This window comes from Nansenia antarctica, assembly GCF_963989245.1.
Source record: "Nansenia antarctica genome assembly, chromosome: 13".
NCBI lineage: Eukaryota > Metazoa > Chordata > Actinopteri > Argentiniformes > Microstomatidae > Nansenia > Nansenia antarctica.
The window spans coordinates 19,297,795-19,317,794 of NC_137683.1; the positions used below are offsets into that span (position 1 = coordinate 19,297,795).

General features: G+C 46.6%; 1 protein-coding gene across 1 annotated transcript; it reads left to right on the forward strand.

Annotated features, from left to right (window-relative positions):
• Positions 1–10,403: 10,403 nt before the first annotated feature.
• naa40 (N-alpha-acetyltransferase 40, NatD catalytic subunit) lies at positions 10,404–16,284 on the forward strand (the record flags this gene model as incomplete). The annotated part of the gene is made up of 7 exons (XM_080543977.1): positions 10,404–10,457; positions 10,553–10,605; positions 11,105–11,200; positions 12,203–12,361; positions 14,696–14,779; positions 15,518–15,595; positions 16,140–16,284. Exons 1-7 carry the CDS (start codon positions 10,419–10,421, stop codon positions 16,282–16,284), a joined length of 654 nt encoding a protein of 217 aa, XP_080400103.1. The 5' UTR covers positions 10,404–10,418.
• Positions 16,285–20,000: the final 3,716 nt, after the last annotated feature.

Consider the following 20,000-nt stretch of genomic DNA (forward strand, 5'->3'; position numbering starts at 1 on the left):
CTACAGTATACTTCATCAACACACACCTACAGTAGGCCTACAACACACACACATACATACACACACACTCACTCTCTCTGTGTTCACTCACTCAATCAATCAATCATCAAGAACATCACTGTAACACACACACACACACACACACACACACACACACACAATACATCACCAAAGGCAGCATGTGTGACACACAAACACACACACACACACACACACACACACCTCCCGGGAGCGAGGTCAAAATATATATAAATATCTACACGGATAGCACACACCAAAACAACTAGGCCTTGGTACACACACCTGAACAGACCATCCTCTTTAGCTAGTACTGACATGCTCAACAATCAGGAGTGAAAACGAGACCAACACAAAAAAAAACATTAAACACATTATGCAATAACACACAAATCTTCTGGACACCAAGTTCCGTTCATTCCGACCAAACTGCCAAGAGGTGTTCGGTTTGTGTTTTGTTTTTCTGTCTGCCGGAGCTGCGAGTCCAAAGACCAGACGGTCACTTCAGGACATCCACCAGCATCTCCAGTCCCACGGACACGGGCCCATACTATGTAAAAAATTCTTAAGACATCTCAAGATGTTCTGTGTCTTCAAGACACAGAAAATATGGCTCTTATGCTCCATGTCTTAAGTGAGTGCATGAGTGCATGTCTTCAGGTTAGGTCTTAAGACGACTTAAGACATCTTTGACAGACAAAATGTTGGTTAACTAAGACATCTTAAGACATCTCAAGACAAGGTGATGGCTGGGGTATGTATACCGACACTACACCCGGGACAGCTGGAGAAAGCTACACGTTTCCTAAAGTCCTCCAAGTTGGACAACTAGACTCAGTTTGACCGCTGAAACAGACAATGTGATTAAATCGGTTGAATTGAAAGACAGATGCCGGGGTAGGGTGTATAGTCCCTAACCCAACACACACAATGACCTGCCGTCAACTTGCATTTAATAACTCCTCCAACTAACGGACGGAGCGTTTAAAGTTGCATATCATAGGCCTATCATAGGCCATATCATATCATAGGCCATATCATAGGCCCCCAAAAGACACCTTCTGGTTCGAGCATCATTGTATTCAAAACGTCCCGTTGAAAGGTGGGCAAGATGGAAATCTATGTTTATTTTTTTTTACTAATCTTGCTATCCTTGTATCTATTTTCAGTTTATTTATTTTTTTGGGGGGGGGGTCTTGTGTGTTTGTATGTGCTATCCTGCCTTTCTGTGTGTTTGTATGTGCTATCCTACCTTTCTGTGTGTGTGTATGTGTATGGGCTATCCTACCTTTCTGTGTGTTTGTATGTGCTATCCTACCTTTCTGTGTGTTAGTATGTGCTATCCTGCCTTTCTGTGTGTTTGTATGTGCTATCCTACCTTTCTGTGTGTTTTTATGTGCTATCCTACCTTTCTGCCCGATGGATATGATTTTGTTTGTGGTTTCTTTTCTCCTATTGACGTGCAGTAAAAGTGTCCCTGGATTTTTTTTATTTGAAACATTGATATTGACGTGGAGTGGAACTCTGTACAAGCCTTCTGGGCTTCGTTCCCTCCTTGCACAATTTCTTGTGTGCTAAATAAATAAACTAAACTAAACTAAGGTCCAGGATAAGAACAGTCTCTTTCCCTCGGTCGCCTCGGCGGACACACAATGCCTGGCCGGGGGTCTTTGTCTCTGCGTCTCCCCCCAGCCACACACAGTCACAGTAACGGTGCACCACGGTGCCCCTCGTCGCAAACTAGGACTTTGGGGGGTAAGATAACTGTGCAAACCGGAGTCAAACGTGTAAAAAAATCACGACAACTATTTTTTTATGTTTTAAAATGTTGCGCATCAATCAGTCTGATTTAATCCACCGGTCTCCTCAAAGCTGCCCCGCTCACTTTCTTTCTCTGCGACTTTTCGGATTAATTGTTGTGGATATCTACTAGGATATTATTGTTAACGTGTAGCCCAACGTTACCACGAACATGGTCAATGATGCTGTTACCTGATCAACCATACCGCATTTTGGGGAAAAGCCATTCAAGTTTCTGGGAGCCGTTTTAGAAACAGAGCATGAATATCATTCACATAGTTCTGGTTTGAAGAGCGACAGCTCGGCTAGAATAACCGCGATTAGAAAGCAATTTAGTAATAAGTGTCGAGGCATGTTCTGTTAGATACTAGCCTAATGGCGAATTGGTCAAATATATATAGCTATATTCCGTTAGTCCATTATGTAAATCCTGTCGCATTCACATTAGATGATGTTTTCTATTCGTATCTCTAGTAGTGAGTATAGTATCTCTAGTAGTATTAACACAGCCGTGCGTCTCCGTTCTTCTGGGACTCACCAAACTCACCATCCACATTAAAACACCCAACAACGTGGATCGGCGACCGGCGTTTGTTTTAAAACACTTAAATAAATAAATAATTAAACAAACAACAACAAAAAAAGCTTCGCTGAACAGTCACCCTGTATTTCCCTCTGCCTCCGTCACCCCGTTTACCTCGATCGGTCGCTATTTCTCAAGTTTGAATCCTTTTGTTTTCGCCACCCTTAAATCGGTTACTTTTTTTAAATCGGTTACTTTTTTTAAATCGGTTACTTTCCTAACCAGACGACCAGACCAGCGCCGCTCCGGGTGGAGTTACCGGGTTTACCGGGTGGAGTTACCGGGTGGAGTTACCGGGTGGAGTTACCGGGTTGTCCCTCCCGTGGAGCATATGGGTGATACTATAGTTGCAAGTCGGGATAAGCAGTTTCGGTCCTACCTGTCTGTCCGTAAAGGTCAAAATTAGTCTTTTTACTCACTCAAAATGTAGCTGCGGCTTTAGTCAGCGGTCGATAATCCTCCTTAATACCGGAAACAAACCGACTTCACCTCTGAAACGGCTTAATGTTCATTCAATTGATGCCCAGGGTCCCACAATAGGGTGGTCGTCTGGGAGAGGAGGCGAGAGAGTGACTGAGCCGGGGAAACCACACCACTACCCCCAGTCTAGAGATGCACCTCCGCACCCATCCTTACCTCTCCCCAACTTCAATTGCAAAAAAAAAGAAAGTAGTTCCCAATACCAATAAGACAGATGTTCCAAATATGTCGCTTGTAGGTCAATGACGTGTGCTCACTACGACTTACTGCCTAGATCGTTTGCTTAGATGCATTGCTTTTGCGTCTCATCATCCGTGGAGGGAAATTGAATCAGAAAAATCCTAATTTGACATTGCCCCCCCAAAATTCACGACTCCTCGTTTGAATCCAACGTTTTGACACACAATGATGTAACAGTGAGCACCGTGAGATCAAATATACATTAGAAAATGTCCAATTTACCTGCTTTCCTACTATCCAATAAATTAGGAACTACTTGCCTGTTTGTGCGCGCAGTGATTCGTCAGCTGTGCATCTCGGTGCTGAGGTCGTCCAGACTTGCACCGTGTGTGTGTGTGTGTGTGTGTGTGTGTGTGTGTGTGTGTGTGTACGTGTGTTTGCGCGAGTGGGTGCGTGCGTGTGTGTGTGCGCGTGCTATAGGTGTATTTATTTCCATAAACTCGAATATGAGCAATACCGACATTCACATTATAGTTTATTCAAGCAATTTAATCTAGATAGAATTCTAGTATTTGAATCTTTCATTTCAATTACATCTTCTGTGTGTGTGTGTGTGTGTGTGTGTGTGTGTGTGTGTGTGTGTGTGTGTGTGTGTGTGTGTGTGTGCGTGTGTGCGTGTGTGTGTGTGTGTGTGTGTGTGTGTGTGTGTGTGTGTGTGTGTGTGTGCGTGTGCGTGCGTGCGTGGGTAGATGGGTGGGTGAGTTTAATTATGTGAAAATCATACACAGACATTGATGCCCTATTACTGATCTGAAATTGTACAGATGCATATTTTGCAAGATTTTACCAATCAGAGTGAAACACACACAAGGACTGACGGACGGACGGACGGACAGACAGACAGACAGACAGACAGACAGACAGACAGACAGACAGACAGACAGACAGACCATTGCTATTCTGTCTGCACTGTCTGTGTCTCCCAGGCAGACATGATGCAGGCCTGTCAACATACAGAGTAGGCTACTACTTGTGGCGCTACCTCTCTCTCTCTCCTTCTCTTTTTCTACTCCTCCCTCCCCCTCTGCTCTAGTCTCCATCGCCATCTTACTCTCTATTTGATCTCCTCTCCTCTCTCCCCTCCTTCCTCTCCTCTCTCCCCTCCTTCCTCTCCTCTCCTCTCTCCCCTCCCTCCCTCCTTCCTCTCCCCTCCCTTCCTACTCTGCTCTCTCCCCTCCCTTCCTCCCTCCTTCCTCTCCTCTCTCCCCTCCCTTCCTCCCTCCTTCCTCTCCTCTTTCCCCTCCCTCCCTCCTTCCTCTCCCCTCCCTCCCTACTCTGCCCTCTCCCCTCCCTTCCTCCCTCCTTCCTCTCCTCTCTCCCCTCCCTCCCTCCTTACTCTCCTCTCTCCCCTACCTCCTTCCTTCCTCTCCTCTTTCCCTCACTCCTTATTCTCTTCTCTCCCCTCCCTCCCTCCTTCCTCTCCCCTCCCTCCCTCCTTCCTCTCCCCTCCCTCCCTCCTTCCTCTCCTCTCCTCTCCCTCCCTCCTTCCTCTCCTCTCCTCTCCTCTCCTCTCCCCTCCCTCCTTCCTCTCCTCTCCCCCCTCCTTACTCTCCTCTCCCCTCCCTCCCTCCTTCCTCTCCTCTCCCCTCCCTCCCTCCTTACTCTCCTCTCCCCTCCCCTCCCTCCTTCCTCTCCTCTCCCCTCCCTCCCTCCTTCCTCTCCCCTCCCTCCCTCCTTACTCTCCTCTCCCCTCCCTCCCTCCTTACTCTCCTCTCCCCTCCCTCCCTTATTACTCTCCTCTCCTCTCTCCCCTCCCTTATTACTCTCCTCTTCTCTCTCCTCTCCCTCCTTCCTTACTCTCCTCTCCCCTCCCTCTTCTCCTCTCCCCTCCCTCCTTCCTCTCCTCTCTCCCCCCTCCTCCCTCCTTCCTCTTCTCTCTCTCCCTCCCTTATCCCTCTCTGCCTTGCATTATCCTCCCCCTTTCATCTCTCTTCTCCTCCCCTCCCTCCCTCCTTCCTCTCTCTCTCATCTCCCTGTTCTCCCTCGGCCCATCTTACTCACTGTCTGTGGATACCCTTCCCCCTCTCTCTCTCTTCCTCCCTCCTTCCTCTCCTCTCTCCCCTCCCTCCTCTCCCCTCCATCCCTCCCTCCTTCCTCTCCTCTCTCCCCTCCATCCCTCCCTCCTTCCTCTCCTCTCTCCCTCCCTCCTTACCCTCCTCTCCTCTCTCTCATTCCTCTCTGCTTTGCATTATCCTCCCCCTTTCATCTTTCCTCTCCCCTCCCTCCTTCCTCTCTCTCCTCGGTCTCCCTCGGCCCATCTTACTCACTGTCTGGATACCCTTTCCCTTCCCCCTCTCTCTCCTCCTCCCTCCCTCCCTTTCCCTTCCCCCCTCTCTCTCCTCCTCCCTCCCTCCCTTTCCCTTCCCCCCTCTCTCTCCTCCTCCCTCCCTTTCCCTTCCCCCCTCTCTCTCCTCCTCCCTCCCTTCCCCCTCTCTCTCTCCTCTACTCCTCCCCCCCTCTCTCATCTCCACTCCTCCCTCCCTCTCCCCGTCTTCTCTCTCCTCTCTACTCCTCCCTCCCTCCCTTCCCCTCTCTCTCTCATCACCACTCCTCCCTCTCCCAGTCTTCTCTCTCCTCTCTCTCTCTCTCTCTCTCTCCCTCACTCCATTTCCAACACTCACCAACAGTGTGTGTTCTCTCTCCTCCTCTCCCGTAACGTTTTCCTAGAGTCCTTCAACCTCCATCACCTCCTCTCCTCTCCTCTCCTCTCCTCTCCGATGATACACTCCTCCCCTCCCCCTCCTCTCCTCCCCTCCCTTTCCTCTCCCTCCTCTCCTTCCCTCTCATGCGCTCCTCTCTTACACACCCACCCATTCCCTCCCTCCATGTTTGTTAGCCTTGCCTGATGCTGTGTGTGTGTGTGTGTGTGTGTGTGTGTGTGTGTGTGTGTGTGCAGTACGGCAGTGCGGTCCACCTTGTATACACATGCAACAACCCAACAGGGGACATGAATATAAGGAAAACAAGGAGGCGTGACATGTGTGTGTGACATGTGTGTGTGTGTGTGTGAGAGAGAGAGGAGGGGGTGACATGTATTTATTGATGTGTAGCCTATTGATGATATCCCCATGAATCTCAATCTGATTCGAATTGTCAAAATTGTTTTATTTTACACCTCTTCAAACAATTGAAAGGTAATATGTGTTATGTCATATTGTGTGTGTGAGTGGGGGGGGGGGTCTAAGAGTGTCTTCTGTGTCGGGATGGAAACGAGAGAGAGAGAGAGAGAGAGAGAGACAGGCCCATAGGCTACCCCCAAACAAACAGTAGGCCATGGCGGAAGCCCCCTGAACCCCCCCCCCCTCCCCCCAAATGCCATCTCCCCGCCGCGAGACTGATTACCCCAAGACAAAGGGCTGTGGGCGGGGCTTCCTGACGGGGCCATCTGCGCGGGGAGGGCTGTGTGTGTGTGTGTGTGTGTGTGTGTGTGTGTGTGTGTGTGTGTGTGTGTGTGTGTGTGTGTGGATAGACAGCCCTATAGATTAAATTCAACATATGGATGGGGGCCTAACAAAAAGGGAAACTTGTGGGACTTGATTGTTCTCTCAAGCAATATGGCGCACAAATTGCCTTCTTTCTTTCAAATTAAAAACAGTGACCTGTTCAGACATTCTACTCCATTCAGGTTTAAATCGAATAAGGATAATAGAAAGCAAAAACAAACAAACGCGATAGGCAGTTTAATCGTAGTGTCTGGGAAAAGGCAGTAATGAATGTATATGCAATTATCCATACGATGTTATAATGGTAATTTACGGAACATATCTGGTTCTAGTGCGACACCGCCACCCAGTGGTCAAAATAAGTACTCCACGTCCCAAAGCTCTCAACATCGCAAAAGCTCTCTGAAAAGTTACCCGGTTCAATTTCTCTCATTGGCTGAACTGTCTTTTGCAAACACAAATTACCTGCTGGGTATATTCTGGACAAAGAACACGATTAACACACGAAAGTGACAAAAATGTTTTGTAAAACATATTGGTTGGTTGAGCGCGAACGAGATCTTCTGAGTGAAAGTCCCATGGACAAGACTTTGCAATAATGCTCCACTATTAAAGCCACCCTCAAACGAATGCTTATGTGTACTAAACTAAACTACCCGCCGTGAATATTTGGCAAAAATGTGCCCCTCAACAAGCCCTCCTGGACTAATATGCTGCTTGACTGTATCCACAATATTAGGAAACTAGTGGACATAAAAAGATCACAGTGCCTGTTGTCAAAGTCAATCATGTTCTATCGAATTTATTTATCAAATGGAAAAAAATAGATAATTAGATTTGTAGGCAGACGTGCAATCAGGAAGAGACAGTCGGCAGGCGTGTTGACCCCGACAGCTCATGTCGTCATTTCCACAACGAGGAAAAGAGGGGTGCGTTCGTAAAGTCGCTCTGGAAATGTGATCAGCACTCACGGAATGCCTCTCGTCCAATCAAATGACACGGTCCCTTTATGACGACGAACTCAGTGTGCGCTTCGGCGCTGTGAGAGCAAATCTACGAACGCAAGCCGAGGAAACGATATTCGCGCTAATGTTGGACGGAGAACAGGAGAGGAAGAAAGAGAGAGAGGGAGGGAGGAAAGGATAGAGAAAAGAAAAGAGAGAGAGAGAGAGGGACAAGGGCCAAGAGACGGAATTCACCCACACTACTCTTGGCGCCAATCTGGCGGGAGAAAAAAATAAATAAAACGTGATAAACGTTTTGATCGTTTAGGTGTAAAACGGAATTGTCCTCCGATTTTTTTTTTTAAAGCCAGCGAGGTGGCTTAGCTTTCAATGCTACGGCTTTAGCATCGCTATCGTTCATAAGCTTTGCCCTGGCCCCCCTTTTCACCAAACCCCAAAATTAACTAATTAATTGAACCCGAGTTACAACCCGCTGGTTTCTGCAAGGAGGAACGGTGTTACACAGCGCGATGGGGGTGAGTGTGTGTGTCCGTGTCTTGTGTTTGTGTGTGTGTGTGTGTGTGTCTCTCTCTCGTGTGTGTGTGTGTGTGTGTGTGTGTGTGTGTGTGTGTGTGTGTGTGTGTGTGTGTGGGGTGGGGGGCGGGAGAGAAAGAGATGAATGTATCAATCGGACAGTGGGAACAAAGAGCATGCTTCTAAATGCATGATCCAGTGAATGCGTGATTGGGAAAGGAGAGATGGACGGATGGATGGGGGGTGGCGACACAGCAAGTCTTGAGTGGCCCTGATAGTGCTAGCATTGCAATCCAGCTACACACACACACACACACACACACACACGCTGATTGCCTCCGATCGCCCCCCCCATCCCCCGATTTCTGCAAGTGCGACCGCCCGTGTAGTGTTTCCCACTGTGCCCTCTTTTTATTATTGTTATGTTGATTTGTTGATTGTTTCAGTCTTGTAGTTTGTGTGTGTGTGTGTGTGTGTGTGTGTGTGTGTGTGTTAGGCCCTAGCCACTTGGGTCAGGACAGGAGGACTCCATCTTTATTACTGATCCAGCCAAGATGTTCACTGCAAGGTGTCTTATCTAGACTAGAGGAACAATGTGCCTTTCGTGGATCGCCGCACAGCAATAGTGAATCAAACTAAATGACATCAAGGTTTTCCCTCTTTCTTCAGCCATGTCCGTGTCTCGTCTGGGTGAAGACCACCTTAAGACCCCCTTAAGTTGTCGGAAGAACGATCACCCACCCGCATCTTGCTGCTCCTAACTTTACACGTGTTTCCCTCGTGTTTTAGAGACAGTCATAGAATCGAGTTAGGTTTCACTTGATTCTGCCCAGAAAAACGTTTTATGCTTTCATATTAATGCCAACTATTCGAGCGGGAGAGAGAGAGTTGAGGCATATTATTATCACCTGTAGTTAGTTAGTTCGTTTGTCTTGTTACTTTCTCAGCCATGCCGTGTGTGTGTCTGAGCGTTTCAACATTGGGGACCTGAATTCGCATCCGTTGATTGGCCTCCGTCACATACTAGTACAAACAGACACAGAAGTTCACTCAAAACACACACACACACACACACACACACACACGTTTTCAACATGACCAGTTGACCACCTGTTGGTAGGGCGGACCAGAACAACACACACACACAATCACACACACGATGATGATGGTCAATGACATTATAGTAGATTGTCAGTGTCTTGTCACTCGAATAGTCACTTGCTAGCACTAATGTGGCACTGTTCATTCTCTACACACACACACACACACACACACACACACACACACACACACACACACACACACACTGTATTGTTACTCTGGAGAAGATTTTCAGCCAAATTACAACGTTATTAATGTGAAACTCCCTCCCCACTCTCTTCTCTCTTTACCTCTTCCCTTGCGCTCTCCTGTACCTCTCCCATGTTCTCTTCCTCTCTCTCCACTGTACCCCTCCCCTCTCTCTCCTGTACCCCTCCTCTCTCTCTCCTGTACCCCTCCTCTCTCTCTCCTGTACCCCTCCTCTCTCTCTCCTGTACCCCTCCTCTCTCTCTCCTGTACCCCTCCTCTCTCTCTCCTGTTCCCCTCCTCTCTCTCTCCTGTACCCCTCCTCTCTCTCTCCTGTACCCCTCCTCTCTCTCTCCTGTACCCCTCCTCTCTCTCTCCTGTACCCCTCCTCTCTCTCTCTCCTGTACCCCTCCTCTCTCTCCCCTGTACCCCTCCTCTCTCTCTCCTGTACCCCTCCTCTCTCTCCTGTACCCCTCCTCTCTCTCTCCTGTACCCCTCCTCTCTCCCCTGTACCCCTCCTCTCTCTCTCCTGTACCCCTCCTCTCTCTCTCCTGTACCCCTCCTCTCTCTCTCCTGTACCCCTCCTCTCTCTCTCTCCTGTACCCCTCCTCTCTCTCTCCTGTACCCCTCCTCTCTCTCTCCTGTACCCCTCCTCTCTCTCTCCTGTACCCCTCCTCTCTCTCTCCTGTACCCCTCCTCTCTCTCTCCTGTACCCCTCCTCTCTCTCTCCTGTACCCCTCCTCTCTCTCTCCTGTACCCCTCCTCTCTCTCCTGTACCCCTCCTCTCTCTCTCCTGTACCCCTCCTCTCTCTCTCCTGTTCTCTTCCTCTCTCTCCTGTACCCCTCCTCTCTCTCTCCTGTACCCCTCCTCTCTCTCTCCTGTACCCCTCCTCTCTCTCTCCTGTACCCCTCCCCTCTCTCTCCACTGTACCCCTCCTCTCTCTCTCCTGTACCCCTCCTCTCTCTCTCCTGTACCCCTCCGCTCTCTCTCCCCTGTTCCTCCCCTCTCCTCCGCCTGTTCCTCCCCACCAGAGGAAGTCAAACCGAGCGAAGGAGAAGAAGCAGCGTCGTCAGGAGGAGAGGGCAGCCATGGACGCCGTCTGCGCCAAGGTGGAAGCCGCCAATAAGGTGAGGGGGCGGGGCAATGGGTTTCAGCCAACCGCTGAGCTGGGTTTCCCCTCCGGTGTCTAATGTGAAACGTGATGTCATCTCCCCTCTGACAGCTGGACGACCCTCTGGCTGCCTTCCCTGTCTTCAAGAAATACGATAGAAACGGGTAAGAGCTCTCTCTCTCTCTCGCTCTCTCTCTCTCTCTCTCTCTCTCTCTCTCTCTCTCTCGCTCTCTCTCGCTCTCTCACTCTCTCTCTCTCTCTCTCTCTGTGTCTCTATCTTTGTGTCTCTATCTTTGTCTCTCTCTCTCCCTCCCTCCCTCCCTCCCAGCTGGTGTTAGTGTTGACCCAGTACATCCGTGTTGCTGAGTGCGTGTCTTCTACAGTAGCAACAGACTCCCCATCCTATATTAAAATACATTTAGCAGATGCCTTTATCCAAAGCGACTTACCAGGAGGATAGCTATGACCAGGGGCCGTTGGCAGTTACAATGCTAGAAGATCAAAGAATAGTATTTAAATGTATTCAATTATTATTTTACTTTATTTATTTATCCTTAAACACTTCACCCTAGAATGTACTCTGTCTGTGTGTACTTGCTGACTGTACTCTCATGCCTCTTTCCCCACCTCCCCCAACCCCCCCCGCCCCCCGCCCTCCCCCAGGCTGAACCTGCAGATTGAGTGTAAGAGGGTCTCCACCCTGAACCCCATCTCTGTGGAGTGGGCCTACGAACTGACCAGGACCAACATGCAGACACTGTAAGAAAGGAGGGAGGGAGGGAGGGATGGAGAGAAGGGAGGTAGGAGGGATGAAGACCAAAGAGCTGAACAGGATCAACATGCAGACACTGTTAGGGAGGGATGGAGAGGAGAGGAGAGAAGAGGGTAGGAGGGATGGGGGGAGGGATAGAGGGACGGACTAACCGACATGGACAGATAGAAGTGACACAATTCTGAATTTATGCTCACATGTGGCACAGATCGGATATGTAGGTGTAACCAGTAAAAAAGCACATTGAATCTCATATTCTCAGATCCAATTCAGGCCTCAATCTCATACCAGCCTCAATCAGATATTAATGGGATATGTGTCATTTCGACTGCGATCTAACCAGGCAGGTCGCATAAAACTCTCAATTCCAATTTGCACGTCATTGAAAATACGACGGTCTTCGTATTTTTATGACGTTTGACGTGAGTTTCACTCACTTCAACAGTGAAGACCTCTTTCTTCTCCACCTTAAAATGTGAGCAATATTTTGCGGACCTCTATACATACTTCGGAAAGCAATGGCTTTATATTATAATATATATAAAAGGAATGATAATTTCTGTCATGTTTGCGTCCATTGCAAGTCCCGGCTGTCTGTTTACTTCAGTTTTCGGTACCCAAACCCATGTACGCATGCGGGACGTTTCAAGTGTAAGCACAGGTATCGGTAAAACAGGCGTTAAATCGGATATAGGCACTAAATCGGAACTAGGCATTTATGACCTGCAGTGTAAATGCAGCCTTTGAAGAGATGAGGGGAGGGAGAGAGAAAAAAGGTGATGTGGGTCAAGTGCTATAATGGAGGCTGGTGAAGGTAGAAATCGGAGGACATGCTCATTGTGATGGATGGAATCAGGTATCGTATCAAACGTTGTCATTCCATCCATTACAATGAAGCCTGTCCTCCAATTTCTACCTCTGCCTCCCCTGGTCTGCTAATGTTAAGTCTGTGCTATGACCTCTCACCTTTGACCCCTGTCCACCCGCAGGTACGAGCAGAGCGAGTGGGGCTGGAAGGAGAGAGAAAAGAGGGATGAGATGAAGGACGAGAGGGCGTGGTACCTCCTGGCCCGTGATGCTGACTCCGCCCCTGTCGCCTTCTCTCACTTCCGATTCGACAACGAGTGCGGGGAGGAGGTGCTCTACTGGTGAGGAACCAATCATGTTCTGGGTTTTGCTTCTGGGTTTTTGGTCGGACTCCAGAAGGGTATTCAGTCAACGGCTGATGGAATACCCCCATTTGTCTGGTGTCTGTATCTGTCACCATAGAAACCAAAACTGGACCCAGTGTTTCAAAACTCATTAGAGATTATTCTTTGATGTCCAGGATCAGGGGGGTATTCCATCAACGTAGCTTGCAAGTCTTGCAAGATTTATCAAAATAAAGCTGGATTAAAAAATATATATATATATCTGCCTAGAGCATAAAATACATTTTGTTGTACTCTGTGTAATGACAAAGGTTGAACCTTCTTCTAGTGTTAATCTAACATTGTTGTGGTGTAGTGTTAATCTAACGTTGTTGTGGTGTAGTGTTAATCTGACATTATGGTGTAGTGTTAATCTAACGTTGTTGTGGTGTAGTGGTAATCTAACGTTGTGGTGTAGTGTTAATCTAACGTTGTTGTGGTGTAGTGTTAATCTGACATTATGGTGTAGTGTTAATCTAACGTTGTTGTGGTGTAGTGTTAATCTAGCGTTGTGGTGGTGTAATCTAACGTTGTGGTGTAGTAGTGTTAATCTAACGTTGTGTAGTGTTAATCTAACGTTGTTGTGGTGTAGTGTTAATCTAACGTTGTTGTGGTGTAGTGTTAATCTAACGTTGTGGTGTAGTGTTAATCTAATGTTGTTGTGGTGTAGTGTTAATCTAACGTGTTGTAGTGTTAATCTAACGTTGTGGTGTAGTGTTAATCTAACGTTGTTGTGGTGTAATCTAACGTTGTTGTGGTGTAATCTAACGTTGTTGTGTAGTGTTAATCTAATGTTGTTGTGGTGTAGTGTTAATCTAACGTTGTTGTGGTGTAGTGTTAATCTAACGTTGTTGTGGTGTAGTGTTAATCTAACGTTGTTGTGGTGTAGTGTAAATCTAACGTTGTTGTGGTGTAGTGTAAATCTAACGTTGTTGTGGTGTAGTGTTAATCTAACGTTGTTGTGGTGTAGTGTTAATCTAATGTTGTTGTGGTGTAGTGTTAATCTAACGTTGTTGTAGTGTAAATCTAACGTTGTTGTGGTGTAGTGTTAATCTAACGTTCTTGTAGTGTAGTGTTAATCTAACGTTGTTGTAGTGTAGTGTTAATCTAACGTTGTTGTGGTGTAGTGTTAATCTAACGTTGTTGTAGTGTAGTGTTAATCTAACGTTGTTGTAGTGTTAATCTAACGTGGTGTATTGTTAATCTAACGTTGTTGTGGTGTAGTGTTAATCTAACGTTGTTGTAGTGTAGTATTAATCTAACATTGTTGTGGTGTAGTGTTAATCTAACGTTGTTGTAGTGTAGTGTTAATCTAACATTGTTGTGGTGTAGTGTTAATCTAACATTGTTGTAGTGTTAATCTAACGTGGTGTATTGTTAATCTAACGTTGTTGTGGTGTAGTGTTAATCTAACGTTGTTGTGGTGTAATCTAACGTTGTTGTGGTGTAATCTAACGTTGTTGTGTAGTGTTAATCTAATGTTGTTGTGGTGTAGTGTTAATCTAACGTTGTTGTGGTGTAGTGTTAATCTAACGTTGTTGTGGTGTAGTGTTAATCTAACGTTGTTGTGGTGTAGTGTAAATCTAACGTTGTTGTGGTGTAGTGTAAATCTAACGTTGTTGTGGTGTAGTGTTAATCTAACGTTGTTGTGGTGTAGTGTTAATCTAATGTTGTTGTGGTGTAGTGTTAATCTAACGTTGTTGTAGTGTAAATCTAACGTTGTTGTGGTGTAGTGTTAATCTAACGTTCTTGTAGTGTAGTGTTAATCTAACGTTGTTGTAGTGTAGTGTTAATCTAACGTTGTTGTGGTGTAGTGTTAATCTAACGTTGTTGTAGTGTAGTGTTAATCTAACGTTGTTGTAGTGTTAATCTAACGTGGTGTATTGTTAATCTAACGTTGTTGTGGTGTAGTGTTAATCTAACGTTGTTGTAGTGTAGTATTAATCTAACATTGTTGTGGTGTAGTGTTAATCTAACGTTGTTGTAGTGTAGTGTTAATCTAACATTGTTGTGGTGTAGTGTTAATCTAACATTGTTGTAGTGTTAATCTAACGTGGTGTATTGTTAATCTAACGTTGTTGTGGTGTAGTGTTAATCTAACGTTGTTGTGGTGTAGTGTTAATCTAACGTTGTTGTAGTGTTAATCTAACGTGGTGTATTGTTAATCTAACGTTGTTGTAGTGTAGTGTTAATCTAATGTTGTTGTAGTGTAGTGTTAATCTAACATTGTGTTGGTGTAGTGTTAATCTAACGTTGTTGTAGTGTTAATCTAACGTTGTTGTGTATTTCCAGTTACGAGGTGCAGCTGGAGAGTAAAGTGCGGAGGAAAGGGCTGGGCAAGTTCCTGATCCAGATCCTACAGCTCATCGCCAACAGGTATATGAAACATTTGGCTGGTTTAAAAAATTAAAAATAAATACACAACAATATACTGGAAAGAAACATCACACAATAATGAAAATTACATCAAAATACTACTCATTACACATTAAAACACAAACCAAACCACAAACCAAATCAAACATGACTATACAGCCAACTATGAAACATTCAAACATAATGATAAGGGAAAAAGGGTGTCGATTTGATGGCAGACAAGATGTCTGCTAGGAGTGCCCATACAGCCCAGACTTGTAAAGTGTCTCAGTTGATTCAGGCAATTCCTTTGGCTCACAAACACATGTGATTCACATGTAAACACATGTAAACGGTCACGATTTTTAACCAACGACTGTCATCATCATTTCAAACCAGTTTACGAATCAGTCCGTCTCAAAATCCATCTACAACTTTCTGTCTTCTCTTCTCTCTCTCATTCCAATTCAAATAATTAACATGACTGTTGAGACAAAAAAAACGATATTGTCTATTAACGTAAACGTGAGACTTGCAGAATAGAACAAGGCTATGGTCATGAAATTGCCTAATGTAATCAAAACATTGTAAGAATTTGATAGAATGGTATAGATCAAAAGAATATTAAACTTAACTTGTCTCTCTCCACCCTCCTTCCCCCTCCCTCTCTCTCTTTCTCTCTCTCCTTCCCTCCACCCCCCCCTCTCTCTCTCTCCCTCTTCATCTCCCCTCCCTCCATCTCTCCCCCCCTCCCTCCAGCACACAGATGAAGAAGGTCATGCTGACAGTATTTAAACACAACCACGGGGCCTACCAGTTCTTCAGGGAAGCCTTACAGTAAGTCGCTCTCTTCTCTCTCTCTCTCACTCTTGTCCCTCTCTCTCCCTCTCTCTCTCTTCCTCTCTTCTGTCTCTATCTCTCTCTCTCTCTTCTCTCTCTCTCTCGTCTTCTCTCTTCTGTCCTAGTCTCAGTGCCATTGTGGTTCCTATAAGCATGTTAACTAGTGACTGATTAATTGAACTAGGTGTTCATTTTCTAAATAATGTCCTCTCTCCCTTCCCTCTCTCCTTCTCTACCCCATCCCCTCTCTCCCTCCCTCTCTTCCCTTCCTTCTCCTTCCCCTCTTCCCTTCTCTCCCTCTTCCCTACCTCCCTCTCCTTCTCTACCTCCCCCCCTCTCTCCTTCTCTCCCTCCCTCCTTCCCTCTTTTTCCCCTCCTCTCCCTCATCCCCTCTTCTCTAACTCCCTCTTTCTCTCCCTCCCTCCTCTCCCTCATCCCCTCTTCTCTAACTCCCTCTCTTTCTCTCCCTCATCCCCTCTTCTCTACCTCCCTCCCCTCTCTCCTTCTCTCTCTCCTTCTCTCCCTCCTTCCTCTCCCTCAGGTTTGAGATTGACGACACCTCGCCCAGTATGTCCGGTTGCTGTGGCGACGACGTGACCTATGAGATCCTGAGCCGGCGAACCAAACACGGCGAGGGCACAGGCCACGCCCATGGGGGCGGGCACTGCGGGGGCTGCTGCCACTGAGACCCCCCCACCAAACAACCAACCAGCAACCTTCTTCCTGTTTCCCTGCTTCCTGGTCCGGTGCTCAAATACGTCCCTGTCTCCCCCCAGCTAATTCTGCTCGCCCAAACCCCACCCACCCAAACAAACACAACAGACACCACACCACGTTCCTTCCTTTTGATCCCCACTCCACACACACACACACACACACACACACACACACACACTGAACAGCCACATTGCTTTTCTACTTGACTGACCAGGTGTTATCTACCTACGTATGTCCCCCCCCACCATCTCCTTTAAGTAACACGCTTCTGGTTAGTTTCTTTCTCCTCTCAAGTTTCAAATGCAGCTGATGGCAGTGAAGACCCACTGGTGTTGCTTCTACATGAACCCCCTCCCTCCATCCCATCCCTCCTTTCATCCCTCTCTCCTACCTTCTTAACCATGGTACAGAGTTGTTCAGCAGGGAGGTGGTAGAAGCCCTCCCTCCCTCCCCCCCCTCCTCATTTCTTCCGTCAATCCACACCTTCCAGTTATTGTTTGCATGGCAACTACGGAATGGTTTTTTTCTTCTTTTTTTTGTATGTTTTCTTTTTTCTTTTTTTTCTTTTAAAAGTCACTAAAGCGTGTCGCTACATGTGTTTCTGCCCTGGGGACCTGGGTGGTGTGAACTTTCAGCCCACTGACCTTTCCAATTGACCTTTCTTAGAATATTCCGGATTCACTAAAATGTGAAATAGGTGTGATTACCGGTACTCTAAATACTCCCCCAACGACTCTCGTTGAACTGAACAGAAAGCTTACTGTATATCGGAGCGTTTCCTCAGTGTCAGCTAATACACCCAACACGTCGTCCTGCTTTGTGATACACGGTGTGTTCAGGCGCTCCTCTGAAACTCTGAATGTCCCACCTTCAATCTCCTGCAGAGCTCCCCGAAGTCGCACCCTATCGGTTGACTCAGATATGGCTCTGCGTCGGGGGGGGGGGGGGGGGGCGTTGGTTGGGGGTCAAAGTCACACAGAGTTCCCAAACAGGAGGTTTCTTGAGTTTCATATTTGGGAGGAGCACCTGAATGTAGCGCCAGCCCAGGTGTGAGCCAGGCTGCAGCTGCGTGGGTCCTCCACTGCCGTCTCCCATTCTGTTTACAGACGCTGCAGGGTATCCTGGGTAGTTTTAGCCGTAGAGATGGAACGAGTAGGATGGACATGGACATGGGGAGGTTTACATGGACGTTTAAAGGGCGGAGTTCCACTTTTCAAATTCCACTTTTTAAAAACAAACAAAAAAGTCACACATATACCCCCTATCTACTCGTTCTCTTTCTATGGTTTCAGCCTGGTGTGTCAGGTCGTTGGGTACCTGCACAGGGATAGCTTATTTTAAATTGTATTCCCCCGGGAACAGTGGTTTTTTTCTGCAGAAAACCGCTGATGATTGCCTGACCTGTGAATCAGCTCATGGAGAGAAGGACTGAGGCGTTTAGAGGAAAGGCTAGAATGGCTAGAAAGCTGAGTGGTATTTTCAGCGAAAAAACCTCACTGACATGTTTTGGGGATCCCAGAGACCTACCGGTGCATTAACTTGTGGAAAAAGAGCATCCCAGGTCTCCTTTAAGCCTTGTCTGTGAAAACGGCCCCAAGTCTCCTGGACCCAGATTAATGTAGTCTCAGGACTAAAGACTCATTCTCCACTGACGGTTCTCTGCAGTCCAAGGTCTGTCTTAATCTAATCTAGTCCAGTGCAGCAGCAGCAAAGACCACCCGACCTCCTGACGCCTCAGGCTGCTGTAGGTGTTTAAGTGCTCGTTTAAAAGAAACAGACGAACAAAAAAACTAAACTTAAGACATTGCTTGTGTGTTGTTAAGTACAGTCGTTAATTTTTCATACTTCTCACAAACGGGACGTTGTTCAGACTAGGGGTGGGCATCGACGATCGATAATTGATCGATAAGGATCTTGGTCGATCACAAAATAAAACATTTGGTCGATCACAAAAAAAAAAAAGTTTTTTTTTTTTTTTTGTGATGACCAAATGTTTTATTTTGTGATCGACCAAGATCCTTATCGATCAATTATCGATCGTCGATGCCCACCCCTAGTTCAGACTAGAGTCAGTCTCAGGTTTCTCCAACTGCCACGGCCCATTTCCCCCCCTCCCACCCCCCGAAGTGTGCACGTGGGTACTCCCCCTCCATGGCTTTTTAAAAGCATAGGCTCAGTCTTAAGCAGTGCACTCTAATGGCCTCCAACCTCGTACCATCTCAGTTCCATGTGTGCACAAGTGTGCGCTTCAGGGAAAGGGTGGAGAAATATGACGTAGGAGGACGATTGGGGTAACCCTAACCCTAACCTTTACCTTTGACCCTGGTCTATGGTCAGATTGGCTCGGGTCCCCCCCCCCCATATCCCCCATGATGGTTAAGATTTCATGTCCTCTCTCCTTCCCTCCTCAAACCCCATTGGAGGAGAAGGTCTGGTGGGGGGGGGGGTGGGTGCATGTTCTCCTCCAATGGGTTTTTGAGAAGGAGGGGATGAAAGGATCAGGCTTTTGAGATTCAGCTCTGTGTGTGAGAGCAGGGGAGGCTGGTGGAGGTAGACATCAGAGGACAGGGGAGGCTGGTGGAGGTAGACATCAGAGGACAGGGGAGGCTGGTGGAGGTAGACATCAGAGGACAGGGGAGGCTGGTGGAGGTAGACATCAGAGGACAGGGGAGGCTGGTGGAGGTAGATCAATCTGACCCTTTTTTAAACCATCACATTCTTTTTATCATGACCTGTTGAATATCTTCATCTTTATTAAGTTCTACATTTTTATTTTGTCGTGTTGAATGTCCTCATCTTTCAAGTTCAACATTTTTAATTTGTATCTCCTTTCTGTCCTGTGTATATATATTGTTACACATCCATTAGTTTTAATTTGCCTTTTTACAGGTAAACACTTGTTTTGGAAAAATGACATTTAAACTCAATGTTTGAGAATGAGTATTCCAGTCTTGTGCTTCTTATTAACCGACGGCGAAAGGGAAAACAGTCACTTCTGCCTCGTCACGTCAGTGTTTTATTTGTATGTTACAAATAAAGGAAACTTCTTTGACTTCTATCTAATAGTCTTCGTCTTTTACACAACGTGTCCAAACTGGACTTTTCTGTGAGAGGAGAGAGTTTGTGTGTGTGACTTATTACTTTCAGTGACTTTAGGCGAATACTGATTGTAAACCGTTCGGGATAAGAGCGTCTGCTAATGTACATTTTAATTTTTTAGGAAGCCTTTTTATAACTGGAAAGGGACAATGGATGACAATTAGCCTTCTAGCTAAATTTGGCGTATTTACATGTTTTTATGTTCAATGTGTCACAATATGTTTGTCCCTTTACAAATAAAATAAACAAACAAGCATAAATGTCTTGAGTTGCAGAGGCCGGAACTTTATCCGTTTGTTTCCTCAGGGACATCTTTAATGTGTCGGACCAGCAAGCCGGAAGTTGTTGGTACTCCTTAACAAACATGTCCGCTCCATAGCTGACTGGTGAATGAATGAATGGCCCATCATGTACCTGGCTGCTGCCATTAAACATACATATACACATACACACCCTCCCTAACATGTCTGGTCGTCCTGGACGTTGATGCAACACGTTTCCCCCGAGATCTGACATTCCCGGTAAGTCACAGTTTGTCATGAGCAAACTTACTATACAGTTCCCTAACGTTAGCCAGCTAGCTACA